The 13,467-nt window shown below is 45.5% G+C and overlaps 2 protein-coding genes across 2 annotated transcripts; one reads left to right on the forward strand and one right to left on the reverse strand.

Annotated features, from left to right (window-relative positions):
• The first annotated feature begins 2,613 nt into the window (after positions 1-2,613).
• LOC109758204 (epoxide hydrolase 3) lies at positions 2,614-4,708 on the forward strand. The gene is made up of 2 exons (XM_020317053.4): positions 2,614-2,983; positions 3,764-4,708. Exons 1-2 carry the CDS (start codon positions 2,675-2,677, stop codon positions 4,460-4,462), a joined length of 1,008 nt encoding a protein of 335 aa, XP_020172642.1. The 5' UTR covers positions 2,614-2,674; the 3' UTR covers positions 4,463-4,708.
• A 4,750-nt stretch (positions 4,709-9,458) lies between these two features.
• On the reverse strand, positions 9,459-11,296 carry LOC109758200 (uncharacterized). The gene is made up of 2 exons (XM_020317048.3): positions 10,048-11,296; positions 9,459-9,775 (listed from the first exon to the last, which is right to left on the reverse strand). Exons 1-2 carry the CDS (start codon positions 11,243-11,245, stop codon positions 9,672-9,674), a joined length of 1,302 nt encoding a protein of 433 aa, XP_020172637.1. The 5' UTR covers positions 11,246-11,296; the 3' UTR covers positions 9,459-9,671.
• Between the last annotated feature and the right edge of the window lie 2,171 nt (positions 11,297-13,467).

The following is a 13,467-nucleotide window of genomic DNA, read 5'->3' on the forward strand; positions in this document are numbered from 1 at the left end:
TCCCCTCCTTCGGCGTGTGCGATCTTACAAGCATGAGCGACATGTGCACGACCTTTCACAACGATCTCGCCACTAGATCCATGGTATACCGATCCAACATGATGACCAATCAATCTTGGGGCAACTGTTTCTCCTCATTTTTGGGACTACATGCCTAAATTTCTCCTTCTGCCTTGTGCTTTCTTGCATAGCATCCCATGCCCCCCTTTTCTTGTTACTTTAGATCCCCCATCTCCAACTTCTCTTGCTTTCTTTTCTCCGCGTACCCATTCCTTGGTCTCATTGATCTTATTTTTCATTGCCTTCAACCCTCCTAATTCCTTTCTTCTCGACTCAAATTGTTCAAAGGGCAACAATGATGCATCTTCAAGATCAAAATCATTAGTCCCAACAAAATCACGCATCATACTAAGTGGGAACGATTCATCATTGACTCTACCAAATTCACAAAATCATTGCTAAACACAACCATTGCACATTGTCAATATTTTCACGTCCATGTTGCATTCAATCAAACCACCAAAGATAAGGCAAAGAATATATTTTTCTACCTCATTGATAATTATCCTCCTGCATCATACTAGGAAAGCACCTGAGTTTCGCCCACCGTCGGGAGAAAGGAAGAAGGGGCACGACATGGCCTGCCCCCATCTTCTTCCTTTCTTTTTTCATTGTGGCACCTGCGGGTAGCGGCATATGGTTTGTGACCTCTGCGCCTGAGTCATTCTCGGCAGGGTGGGCTAAGTGCTGGTCTAGGCGGCGGGGGAGGGGGTGGGGTGCTACCAGGACCTGCTAAGGAGTAGGAGGTGCAATATGCATTGAAATCGTCGGATCCGCACACAAACCAATGGAATGGGACATGGGGATCGAGGAGTCCATGGCCTTGTCGACGCTGACTATGGGTGACCCAAAGTGATTAAAGGCAACGATATGACAAGGGAGGGAAGTCGGCAGAACGGGCAATGGAAGAGGAGGAAGAGTAGCAGGAGTCGGTAATGACTTCCCCTCCCCACAATCTCCAAATGTGAATGTTTGTGGGCTCAATTTGGAGAGACATCTAACAAAATATGACAACTAAGAGCGGGATGATGACTCTGCTAGACCGCTCTTTTCGCCCAAAATCACGGGTGGTTACTATGATGATAGCTGTTCTCACTGGTTTCCTAGCGTCGCTCTGTCCTAGCATGGATTACTGGTTGGGGTGACTTTCAGAGAGCTATCATCAAGACTATGATTGGAACACCGCATGTCCGGAATGAAAACCCTAGTTCTGGCCTTTATTGATTGGGCTCGAAGGTGACGTACTTGTGGCGTGACCTTGTTGAAGGCATTGTCTACTTGCCGATGTGCTTGCCTTCATTGGTTCGTTACCGCAATTAGGATGAGAATCCATTTCCAGGTTGTCTCCGACCGGACATGGCGACGGCGGCGCGAGGTCATTTATTTCTTCTTGAAGACATTGCGGAGGAAGTTAATTTGGTCATAGGTGTTAAATTCATATATTGTATTGGTTCTGCTGTTGTTGCCTATGCCTTGTACTCCACTTGTTGATGACTTTGGCTTCATTGCCTTGCATTAAAGTTAATAAAAATATGGTTGGGTGCGTGACAATGATGCAGAGGCGGGAGGTAACAAAGTCTTTAAAAAAAGAATTATAACAACTCTACTAGAGTTATCTAAGCTAGTAGATAAGTTTTTTTTTGCGGGGTAGTAGATAAGTTAATGTGGTGCGTACAATTAAGTTGGAGCCTAAGGGAGGCCGGACCGAATGTATGTGCATTACAAGGTACTCCCTACGTTCCATAATGTAAGACTTTTTTGACACAGTCTTAAAAAACATAGTCAAAAAAGTCTTACATTATGGGACGAAGGGAGTAGGTCTATATCACCGCGAGCCGACCCAGTCTGTTGTGGTCCGTTCTAGGAAATTTACGCAGTCAATTGTGGCTGGTAATTTACTATAAACGGCTAGTAATATTATAGTGTACAACAGCTAGCATACCACGTTATTCAAGTGTGATGCGGCGACATCCACTGCATTATTGCAGATGCATTGCATAATTGTATGTATTTAAACCTAACAGAGAACAACTAGCAAGCTCAGATAAAACAAACTGTGGCGACTTCCATTGTATTATTAGTGCAGATGCATTGCATACAACTACGCAATTAAAACCAGAACTAAGCTAGACATATACTATATAGAAAACAGAACTACAACAAGTAAGCTCATATAAAACAAATTGCAGCGACATCTACTGCATTATTATTCGTGCAGATGCACTGCATACATGTACATATATGAACCACCACTAAGGTAAGCATATATATAGAAAACAAAGCAACAAGTAGCAAACTCATATAAAACAAATCGCGCAAAAGTCTACCCAACTATGTCCATACAAAATGCCTTATATAAATACGTAATACGATAAACTGGCCATGATTAGGGTCCATAATATGAACGACAAATAATACAAGATTAAAAATTCCCTAGCATGACGGATTACAACCACCCAATCTACATCAAAGTAGATATATACATTTTCCTATCTTTAAGTAGCTACTCCTACAAGCTGAAGTTGCAACACCCCCCCCCCCCCCCCCCACACACACACACACACACTAAGAGAGAGAGAGAGAGAGAGAGAGAGAGAGAGAGAGAGAGAGAGAGATGACAAGCATGGAGGGCGCGGTGATCAGGCACCGGACTGTGGAGGTCAATGACATCTCGATGCACGTGGCGGAGGCCGGCCCCGAGGGGCACTCCAAGGGGACTGTGTTGTTCCTACACGGTTTCCCGGAGCTATGGTACACGTGGCGCCACCAGATGGAGAATCTGGCAGCACGCGGCTACCACTGCGTCGCGCCTGACCTCCGTGGCTATGGCGGTACCACCGCCCCGTCCGACGTGGAATCTTACACTGCCTTCCATATCGTCGGTGACATCGTCGCGCTTCTCAATACCCTCGGGCTTGCAAAGGTATGATTCTGTACATAGGAGCTCGTTGAGGCCGGCCATTCTGATCCATCGAAGACTGATTTTTTTATCAGCATGCTTGTGTGGTTCATAGCAAAAATTTAACATACTCTACTGAGTCAACTGAACCCATGCAGTAAGAAAAAAATCTCAACGATTAGAATCCTCCCAAAAAATCTTTTGAAATAAAGTAGTCCTTAAGTGTATGTACGTGTTCCTAAAGTAATTTTTTGTTGAAACATTGATTGGACAAAAACATCAACCTAGTTACTTTTGTCGATCAAACTTGCTAAATTATAGTGTGGCAAACGTAGACAAGCTAATCTTTGTGCTGGCGGTCCTTTTGCACTTAGTATTAATTATAAATATCTTTAATTGTTTAGCTTGTAGAATTATACATATCCGTTACATCGGTATCAGTTTTGTTTTTCGGAGAGTGGGAAAGTTCTTTTAATGATAAGTCATTTACACTTAAGATTTCTGCAGATTTAGTGATAAAGATGCAAGTGGCCGCTGTTGCCAAGAAAAAAATTGGATAATGGCTGGAGATCACTTTTTTTTTTTTTTTTTGAGAAAGGCTGGAGATCACTTATGTTGTAGTATGAAACCATTAGTGTGCCAAACGATCAAAGCCTTCTTCAAAAATAAACGATCAATGCCTTTGTATCGAACTAGTGTATTAGTTAGTGGTGTCTCCAGTCCAAAACGAGAACCAATACATGTGATGAGCCTTAGTACCACTGATGTCTTCATACGGAGAAATTTGAAATTTCACCATTGCAGGTGTTTGTGGTGGGACATGACTGGGGGGCACTGATCGCGTGGTACGTGTGCCTATTCCGGCCGGACCGCGTCACGGCGCTTGTCAACACCAGCCTCGCCTTCATCCGCAACATCATCGCACGCAACGGACCCGGCTTCGTGAAGCCCACCGACTACTTCAACCGCGCCTACGGCCCCGACTACTACATGTGCCGCTTCCAGGAGCCTGGGGTCGCCGAGGCGCGGCAGTTCGCACCGGCGCACGCTAGGCGCCTCCTGCGGCAGATCATGTGCCACTGCTTCAGCCACGGCGTGGCCTGTGAGGAGGAAATGCACGACAACAAGTACCCGACGTCTACGCTCCCTCCTTGGCTCACCGAGGAAGACGTGGACTACTTTGGCGCCGAGTTCGAGAGGACTGGGTTCACTGGCGGCATCAACTACTACCGCAACCTGGACAGGAACTGCGAGCTGGCTGCGGCGTGGGCGGACGCCAAGGTGCAGGTGCCGACCAAGTATGTGGTGGGTGAAGGTGAAATCACGTACCACTTCGAGGGGGTTCGGGAGTACATCCACGGGGGCGGGTTCAAGGAGGACGTGCCACTGCTAGAGGAGGTGGTCGTCCTCCCCGGCGCCGGCCACTTCATCCAGCTGGAGAGGGCACAGGAGGTCAGTGATCATATCTACGACTTCATCATCAAGTTCTCACCTCCAACCTAAGATGGGATTCACAAGCATCCATCTACTGCTTTGGGTTGTCGGTGTTTGATCTTGCGTGTGTATGTTTGTTCTTGGATCATCTGTTTACCTACCGTTCCGATTGATAAATGTTGATATGTTGTTAGGGCGGGAGGTAGGGTTTACCAGAGAGGAGATGTACTTTATAAAACAAAACATGTGATATATTAAGTCTTACTACATTTTATATTATGAAGCAAATGTGCCCATGTGTTGCAACAAGAGAAAGAAATTCGCGCATGCCCCTAGCGATTCATCCATGTTGTCACCTCTCCTCTTTGCCACCGTCAACAATGATTGTCACATCGACGTATGTGATCAATCCCAAGGCGGTGAGCATGATCATCACATGTCAACACACCACTTTTCACGAGTCTGTTGCTTCATCAAATTTAAATTCCACGGACCCATGATGATTTGGGGCGCCACCTTGTCTCTTCTACACTCAATGCATCTATCGTCCTCACACTCCTTCCCCTAGTCTATGACCCACCATGTCGTCGTTTTTGTCACCGGTGGTAGCCCTTACCTACACTACACATACTTGTAACGCGTCCCAATCACTAGTACTTGTAGTGATGGTGGGCATCGCCACCATCTCACTTGAATCATGTGCGTTCATACATGATACATTGTTTTCAATATAGCATTGCAGCGGTGGCCAAGCATTGGTTTGAGATATTCGACCACGCCGGGGGGCAACATGTCGTGTTCATGTTGGTTGCTTAAGGCATCTCCAAAACTGACCCTCAAAGCAGACATTGTATCCGTCCCCGGACCGGTGGGGACCAATGCGCGGGCAATTATGCGGAAGCCGGCTATCCAACCGTGCCAACATACATTTCAAACCGGATTTCAACAATCCGGACGATTCTCATCGAACACGACATAATTCAACATAGTTTGGATAGAAAATAGCATAAGTCATCCGTAAATAGCATGCAAATATCTCTAGTACAACAGTAGTTCAAATTCAACGAGATAACCAGATGTTCAACATGTTTTTCATGGATAGATCAAATTTAACGATATTAGAATAATCAAAGCCGGCACAGGTCATCCCACACATACTGCCCCTTAACTTTATCCAACAATGTATGTGCGTAATTGGCCTACGCTCTGACATGCAGTACATCACAGCAGCACATGCAGGCTACACAAAGTGTAGAGCAACATTGAGTGAATGATTGAATTAACAAATATATAGAGCAACAAGAAGCAAAACTTACGATCTCTATGGTTGTCGCGCGCAATGGCCACATTGCCTCCACTCGTTCAACTGCACCACAAAACTTCATGACGGAGTTTTGGATGATGTACAATCAATGCCCTAACGATTTCACACAGAGCTCACAGATGATGTGCATGTCGTAGGGCGCAAAGTGCTTTCGCGCATGAAACAAACCATGCATGTGCTGCCAAAATACCCCACCCCTTGCGCTCCTGCCTACAACGATCGCAGATAAGGCCAACCATGTGTCGCACAAATACCCATCCTCCTTCACCGGGTATACTCTAAAACAACATGAAGTTGAAAAATACGCACAATAGCATTTGACTGAACATCTGCCGGAAGTGGAGTTCGCCATGGATATCGTCGTTACTGGGACGGAGGGTACCTGGCTGCAGACGGATCTTGGGTGGATGACGGCATAGTCCAATGACAACGGAAGCATTGGTGGGGGTTGTGACGTCCTACGATGCCTGGGCAGCCGGCGGAGAAGTACAACAGAGGTGTTGGACAAGGAGGGTGTGGATGCAAAGCAATAGGGGGCAGGAGCGGAGTGGAAGAGAATGTGACCATGAGGTGGTTTGAGTGGGCCGGGGTGTCAGATTCCTACGTGGCAGCGGTACGGCCCAGTTTGCTTCCAATTTGAGGGAAAACAAACGTCAGGACTGCTCCGCGGACCGATAGGGTATCACATTGGATGACAGAATGGGTCCGAACATCGATCCAATAGGACTAGGCGGTTTGAAAGTCAGCATTGAAGATGCGCATAAAACAGAATAATCTAGGGCTGCGCTAATTCGTGGTCTACCGACCTGTATATTTCACCATCAACCTAGTTTTTCTGCTTTACACCGGAAGACCGTGCAGGCATGTAGGCATCAATCATCACAAACTCTGCTGCCGAGCATCATTCGAGAAATCTCTTCGTCACAATTCTAAAACTTCAAAGAATGGAGGGAGTACTTCCAAATTCTCCCCCAGAATAATCTGTTTAGTAGAAAAGATTGACATGTAGACGTGCTTCCAAACCAACAGCCACCCACCCTAAGGGAGAATATCAGGTCATACAAGCACGCAAATGCTCCCATGAGACCAATTTAAAAAAATTCAAGTCTAGACCTGTCAGAAAATATCATAAAATATCATGAATGTTCACAACATATGTGTCTACCACCCCTTAATATTCAGATCACAATTTGAAATACACATTGAGAAACAAAAAAGACAAATCCAGATGTGAATTGTGTCATTTTTACACTATTCATGCTTTTGTCTCTATTGACACTATTTATGTTGGATTTGTCATTTTTGTTTCTTTTTGTGGAAAAAATAATCTTCGGCTGTATCAGATGCTTTTTTTGGGTGGTGCTTTTCCAGAGGGATAAATCTCATAACGGACCTGAGTTATCAATGAACGAAAGCCCGCGCCAAATGACAAAAGCGCCCTCTGGAATTAGGATTCTTGTAGTACAAGTAAAAATATATGAACATTCTGATTTTCCTGGGATAGCTCACGAATACAGCACTGCTAGTACGCACATTTTGCTTTCTACTCTCTCTGTAATGAAATATAAAACTTTTTCTGAAAAAGTCTTAATATTTTTTTACAGAGTATCTTTGAAGGAGGACACTTATCACGGCAGCTATTTAATTGCATGGAAGCATCGGCGAGAAAGAAACACCGATTATTGGTTGGGGATCGGTTTCTTCCAAGCAACACACGCGATGATTAGGACATCTTGTCTACGTCTGTTTGGTTCCACTCAACCATAGTACATACGTGCCGTGTATGTTTGCACATTTGATGCTGATTGTAGTTTAAATAATTTGTTAATTAATCAAGCATCACAGGAGCATATACTCTTTCTTTTAACTTCAGGAGCATATACTCCATACAAGTTAGATAAACATGGCATATATATACTACATGCCTGATGAGCGACAAACAAAGTGTCATATCGCATCTGTGTGATAAATGATCCGGCATATATACAGAATTGCACTAAGAAGTTGTGCATAACTACGGTGCTAATCTTTTAGTTTAGTTCAGTGCGGTTCCCACTGAGGCGTGACTAATTTAGAAAGAACAATATGCATGCCTGGAGCTGCTTCCGGGAAGGTTCCGAGGCTCTCTTCAGTTTGAAGACCTATATATGATTCTGTACAGCCGAGCAACCTAAAATTAGTACTCCCGATAGTAGTTTATTAGTCCAAATTGGAAATGGGACGAGCTTTGTCTAGTTTAAACTTTTCATATGTGGATTGTGGACCATCACCATTTCAATTTATTCTTGAATAAATATGCACTGCTTATTGTTGGGTGTGGAGAAATGGTCAAACCATTGATGTCTTGTTTCCAACTTTTAGGGCAGTTTCCACAAGAAAGTTAGATCAAGCTAGTTTTGGATGTACTCCTACATGTAGCAAGTCTTTGCCAAAGTGGGGAAGAGAGGATTGACGTGAGCAACAAGTTCTGGCTTGACCTACTTCTGATCTACTAGTTGAAGAAGTTGCTATCCCAAGTACATTATATTATCGTCGAACACCATTCAAACGATAGCTTTCATGGATACTCACGGCCAATTAATATACACACGTACACACATGTAAGCTTTCTTTGTGAACAAGTGTAGAAATTTGCAAGACTACCACTATGTCTTCTCTACACACGTCTATGCCCATGGTCACCTATGGCCATGTGTTTTCCTCTTGATGCTCCTCTAAGCCTCCTTCTCCGTCAAGGATTAATAGTCCGATATGTACTATGCTATATTTACATTTGTGACATCCCATGTCATTGACTTACCGACCTAGAGTTGTCGATGCAACCATTTCACTTAGCCAATGTCTAGGTACATCCACACATTCATTTCATCTGGTCGTAGGGCCCTTCCCGCCGGAGCGAAATGAACAGATCGAATAAAGATCACCGCCGCAGCAGATTTGGCCGGATAAAACCATGCCAACTATAGACAAGACAACTAGTGATGCAGGTCGACAGAATTATACTCCTACTTTAAATGTAAACTGCAAGATCGCACTAAGCAACACCAATTATTATTTGGGGATCGACTTCTTCCAAGCAACGCACGTGATAATTAGGACATCTTGTCTACGTCGGTTTGGTTCCACCCAACCACCACGTTGCCCGCCCCTGTTCAATTGAGGTAGCACATTTTGCACATTTCATGCTGATTGTAGTTCCACCCAACAAAAAATGTGCTGATACACCTCTCATTTTCTTTTTCTTTCGTCATTTTATTTATATACATACTTTAAAAGTTACTTACTCAATTAAAAAAAAGTTTGCCACATATTAAAAAATGTGCATACATTGTAAAAAAATGTTTGCACAACTTATGAAAAATGTCGATAGCATTAAGAGAAAATGTCCGTGAAATTCAATAATGTTCATGCTTTTTAAAAAAATGTTTGTGAAATTTTAGAAAACGTATATACAATGTAAATAAATGTTTGCAGAATTTTAGAAAAAACATTACCATTTATATGAACTTCTAGACATAATAAACAAACAACTTCTAGACAACCTATTTGTTTATGTATATGCTGAAAATCAGCTTCTAGACAACCTATTTATTTATGTATATGCTCAAAATCAACTTGTAAATAATAACTCTGCGAAAAGTTATTATGTATATGCTCAAAATCAACTTCTAGAAAACCTATATACTTCTAGACAATCAAATTGGCATAATTTATTTAGGAACTACGTACGAATGATTGTCTAGAAGTTGATATATAGGTTGTGTTTCTTACAATCTTGTGTGCCATGCACATACATATTTTCAGTAAAAAATCATAATTTTGAAATTTTGGCTATGTTTCTCCAAAAGGAATATATGCTTGTCAATAGAAATCTCTTCCTAAGTACAGAGTTTATCGTATTTCCAACTTGCACATATCAAGGAATAGCCGGGGAATATTTTGCTCACAAGGGGTTTAAACGCACAAGAGTTGATCGCCTTCTTTATTCAAGTTGGCCGCTTCATCATTGCTCTTGCGCTTCCTACTAGAAGAGGGTGCTTCGTGTTGATTTTGAGCATCTGTAATGGCAAGATAAAATGGTAAACACACAGTTTTGCTGACAATTCAATCGGTATCAAAAGATTCAGTCTATCACGACAGTTCCCGGTGCCAAAAGGTGGTATATTCAGCTCAGTAAGATAGAGAGGCACTAAAGTTACTACTTAAAAGTCAGTTTCATCAAATATCATATGTTATGGTGTGCCAACACTGCTGATGGAAGCCATGGACATGAGGAAGGTTCTCTGCAACAACAGGTGACAAGCAAAAGAAACTGCAAGTTCATTCATACCTCCGCAAGCATATGTTTGGGGTGTGGTGGGTCGCTCACACGGAGAAGTAGGTACCAACGCAGCAGGTGGCCATGGCATTTGGAAAGGGTACGCCATGGTTCGGTGACAACGGAACTTTTCCATGAGGCTTAGGTCCTTGAGATCGATGACAAAGTGAGAAAACTTGCAACTCATGCAGTAAACAATTGCCATTCCAGCAGCCACCATATGGACGCCGAACCGCCGGTTGAAGCTGTCCAGCCAGCCTATATGGCTTTGCTTCTCCAACTCCCACGCATGCCCGCCGTCGCCGTCGTTCTTCTTGAGTAGCCACACTTGCAGCGTAGTCCTGCCGACGATATGCAAAAGGCAACACACACCCTCCTCGGTGTCTCCGATGGCGTATGCTCCCGGCGGCATCATCGTCTGCGTTGCTATTGCAACTGGGAGAGGGACGATGGAGAATGCCATGGTGCTGGTGTCGAGCAAGAGCGAGGAGTTCCGGTCATATCTCCAGAAGATAAGCCCGGCCGCCGCAGCGAGCATCGGTCGCATGCTCTGCGCATGCGCAGGCATGCGGATGCCGTCCACCCACGGGTGGATGCCCCACTCGGCCGTGCGGGAGGCGTACTCCATGGCTCGCAACCTTTGGCCGTCTCGCTGCACGGTGACCACGCGGAATTCTCCATGGCCGTCCAGCAAGCAGTCCCATATGTACTCCGCTGCTCCAGGTGGTAGTGGTACAGGGAGGAGTGGTTCGTCGTTCCGCGGACGGGGCACAGCGACGTGCCGGTGGGAGACGGGGTCGTACAGGGAGAGGGAGTCGCCGCCTCGGCAGAGGAGGAGGCGCCCGTTGCGGCAGTCCCGGAAGCGCCACGCGGGGTCGTCCTCAAGGCGGGTGAGCAGGAAGTCGCCCCCGCGCGCGGCGGCTTTGAGGTCTGGGTCGGAGCGGACGGCGGCCGCGGGGTGGAAGATGGGGAGCTGCTGGAGGTCCGGCTGGGAGGCGAAGAGGCCGAGGATGGGTGACCGGGGGTGGAGCTCGCGGAAGCGGCGGAGGAAGGGGGAGCTTGAGGCGATGCCGCGCCAGCGGCGTGAGGCGAGCGCGGCTCGAGCGAGGGAGGCCGGCGACGGGAGGCGCAGCAGGATGTCCTCGATGTTGTCGTCCTTGAGGGAATCAATGGTGGTGGTGGCGGCTGGGCTAGTCTCTGAGGGCTCCATCAGCCGTGTAGCGCGGCGTGGCGGAGCAGCTGAGCTGAGGATCCGCCGGCCGTGGATGTGGTGTGGGTCAGGGCGGAGGCACGAGGGGATTCAGTCCTTAGAGCTTCTATTCTTTTTTGCCACCGAAAAAAATTCTTTATTGCCAGCGAATCGACGGCAAGAAGCGGCCGTTCATACTTATTTAATTGGGCTGAACCAACGGGAAGAAGTCTCATGCATTGCCCATATCAAAAATTGTTTTTTTTCTTTCAATTTTTTTTTTTTTTTGCTTTTTGTCACTTGTGTTTATCGGTTCCCCTCGTCTTCGGTGGATCCTAGGCACTGGGCAGCGTGAAATCCACGGATTATAAGTTGACTATATAATTTTTAGTCTCTAATATCACAACAAGTTGGTATGTGAATACAATGACAGATCGCGAGGGCAATGCTGCATGTAATAAACAAAATCGATTCTATCAATAACCTCTTTGCTTTCCCGTCCCATGGTTAATGATTGGTTTTGGTGTCTTGCGACTCGTGAGGCGATATTTCTTATCAAGGGTTTTCACCATCATCGTACCCATCTCCCCACCATTGATCGTCGGCGTCCCAGTCGTTAGGGTTTCCATCATAAACCTTTTTGTGTGTGCTAGGGCATGTGATCGTACACCACTCACTACTAGAAATTTCGTATACGCCGGGTGTCATGGTCTTCGTCGAGAGCCAAACCACAGGCACTCGGCAAAGTAAGAGACTCCGAGCGTGACTCCCGGCAAAAGGAGCATCTCGGCAAACACATGATAATGCCGAGAGTAGGCCTCGGCAAAAAGGCAACACTCGGCAACGGCACTATTTGCCAAGAACCAAGTGGCCACCACACGGCAAAGTTTTGCCACGTGGCACATCCGGCAGCAAATAACGGCACGGTCATGGTTGCAACTATTTGCCAAGAGTGGCTCTCGGCAAAGATTTAGTCCCAGCTCGCCTACCGACAAGCAGAAAGACATGTTTAAATAGTTCAATAATCCAATCGCATTAAGCTTCGATCTTCATTATTAAGAATACGTATTGTCACTATCAATCTTCCTGTTCCGGACAGAGAAAATTCATATTGATAGTCCGTATTCTCAAGAATGGATGCTGGTGTTTTTTATAAATTTATGATCCAACCACGCCTTTACCAAGAGCAGCTCTCGGCAAAGCAATTTTTACCAATAGAAACTCTCGATAAAGATCAGGCTCTCAGCAAACTTTAGTCCCACCTCGCTCAGAGACAAGCAACATGACCTGTTTAAATAGTCAGATAGTCCAGATGCAACAACATGACCTGTTTAATTAGGCGAAAGTACCTCGGTGGCATGCCTTTTAAATCCTCGGAAAATCGTACAATGGTAGGATTTCTCGGGATCTGGCACGGTGTCATCACATGGCCCCTGTAGGTTGTGATAAAAGTTTGGGCGCGTTTCGAATAAGCCTCCCCTGAGGCCGCTTATAAACCTCACCGTCTCGGAGCTAGTTTCTGGGTATCGAGAGGGAACGTGTCCGGTTTGTGCAGGAAGTGCGGGGCATGTTGCTTCGTTGGCCTCAAAACTTCTCATGCTCTAAAAGGAGGCAACCACATGACACGTTCCATGCCCCCGCATTTTTTGGGCACGCGTGCAATATTCGAGAAATTTATTGCTCTGCTAGGGTTTCATCCCTGGAAATTCCAGATCAGCAAGGCGGCACATAAAATCATGCCATTGAGTCCAACGACCTACATTCGCGACGACCCTTGGTCCTCCACCATGGGGGATGCCCCAACGTGCTCTGACTCCACGATCGCTGGTTTTACCGACTACACCTCTGAGTAGTCCACCTAGATAGTTTGGCGTTGATTTAGTGATATAGATATGGACTTAGATTGCCACTTGCGATGCTTTTGATTGTATGAGTGATGAACGCGTACGTGAATTATGTATGATGTGATATTTTAACCTTGCATTCCTTCTCTCCCTCTTTTTCTCTATCTTTGTAGATGAAGAGTTATGCGATGTACAGAGGTAGATGTCCAGGAGTCTATGATTCATAGTCTGAATGCAATGAACAAGTGCTTCGCTACGAAGGCAGCTCCCACGACTCGTTCAATAGCAGAGAGAAGGCGGAGTATCGTTACAATCAGTATGTGCATAACCAGAAGAGAAAATCTGAATTAGTGGGTTTAGTGGATGTGCTAGCCAGGAACGGCTTATCGGGTTCAGTGG

The sequence above is a fragment of the Aegilops tauschii genome, chromosome 1 (assembly GCF_002575655.3).
Source record: "Aegilops tauschii subsp. strangulata cultivar AL8/78 chromosome 1, Aet v6.0, whole genome shotgun sequence".
NCBI lineage: Eukaryota > Viridiplantae > Streptophyta > Magnoliopsida > Poales > Poaceae > Aegilops > Aegilops tauschii.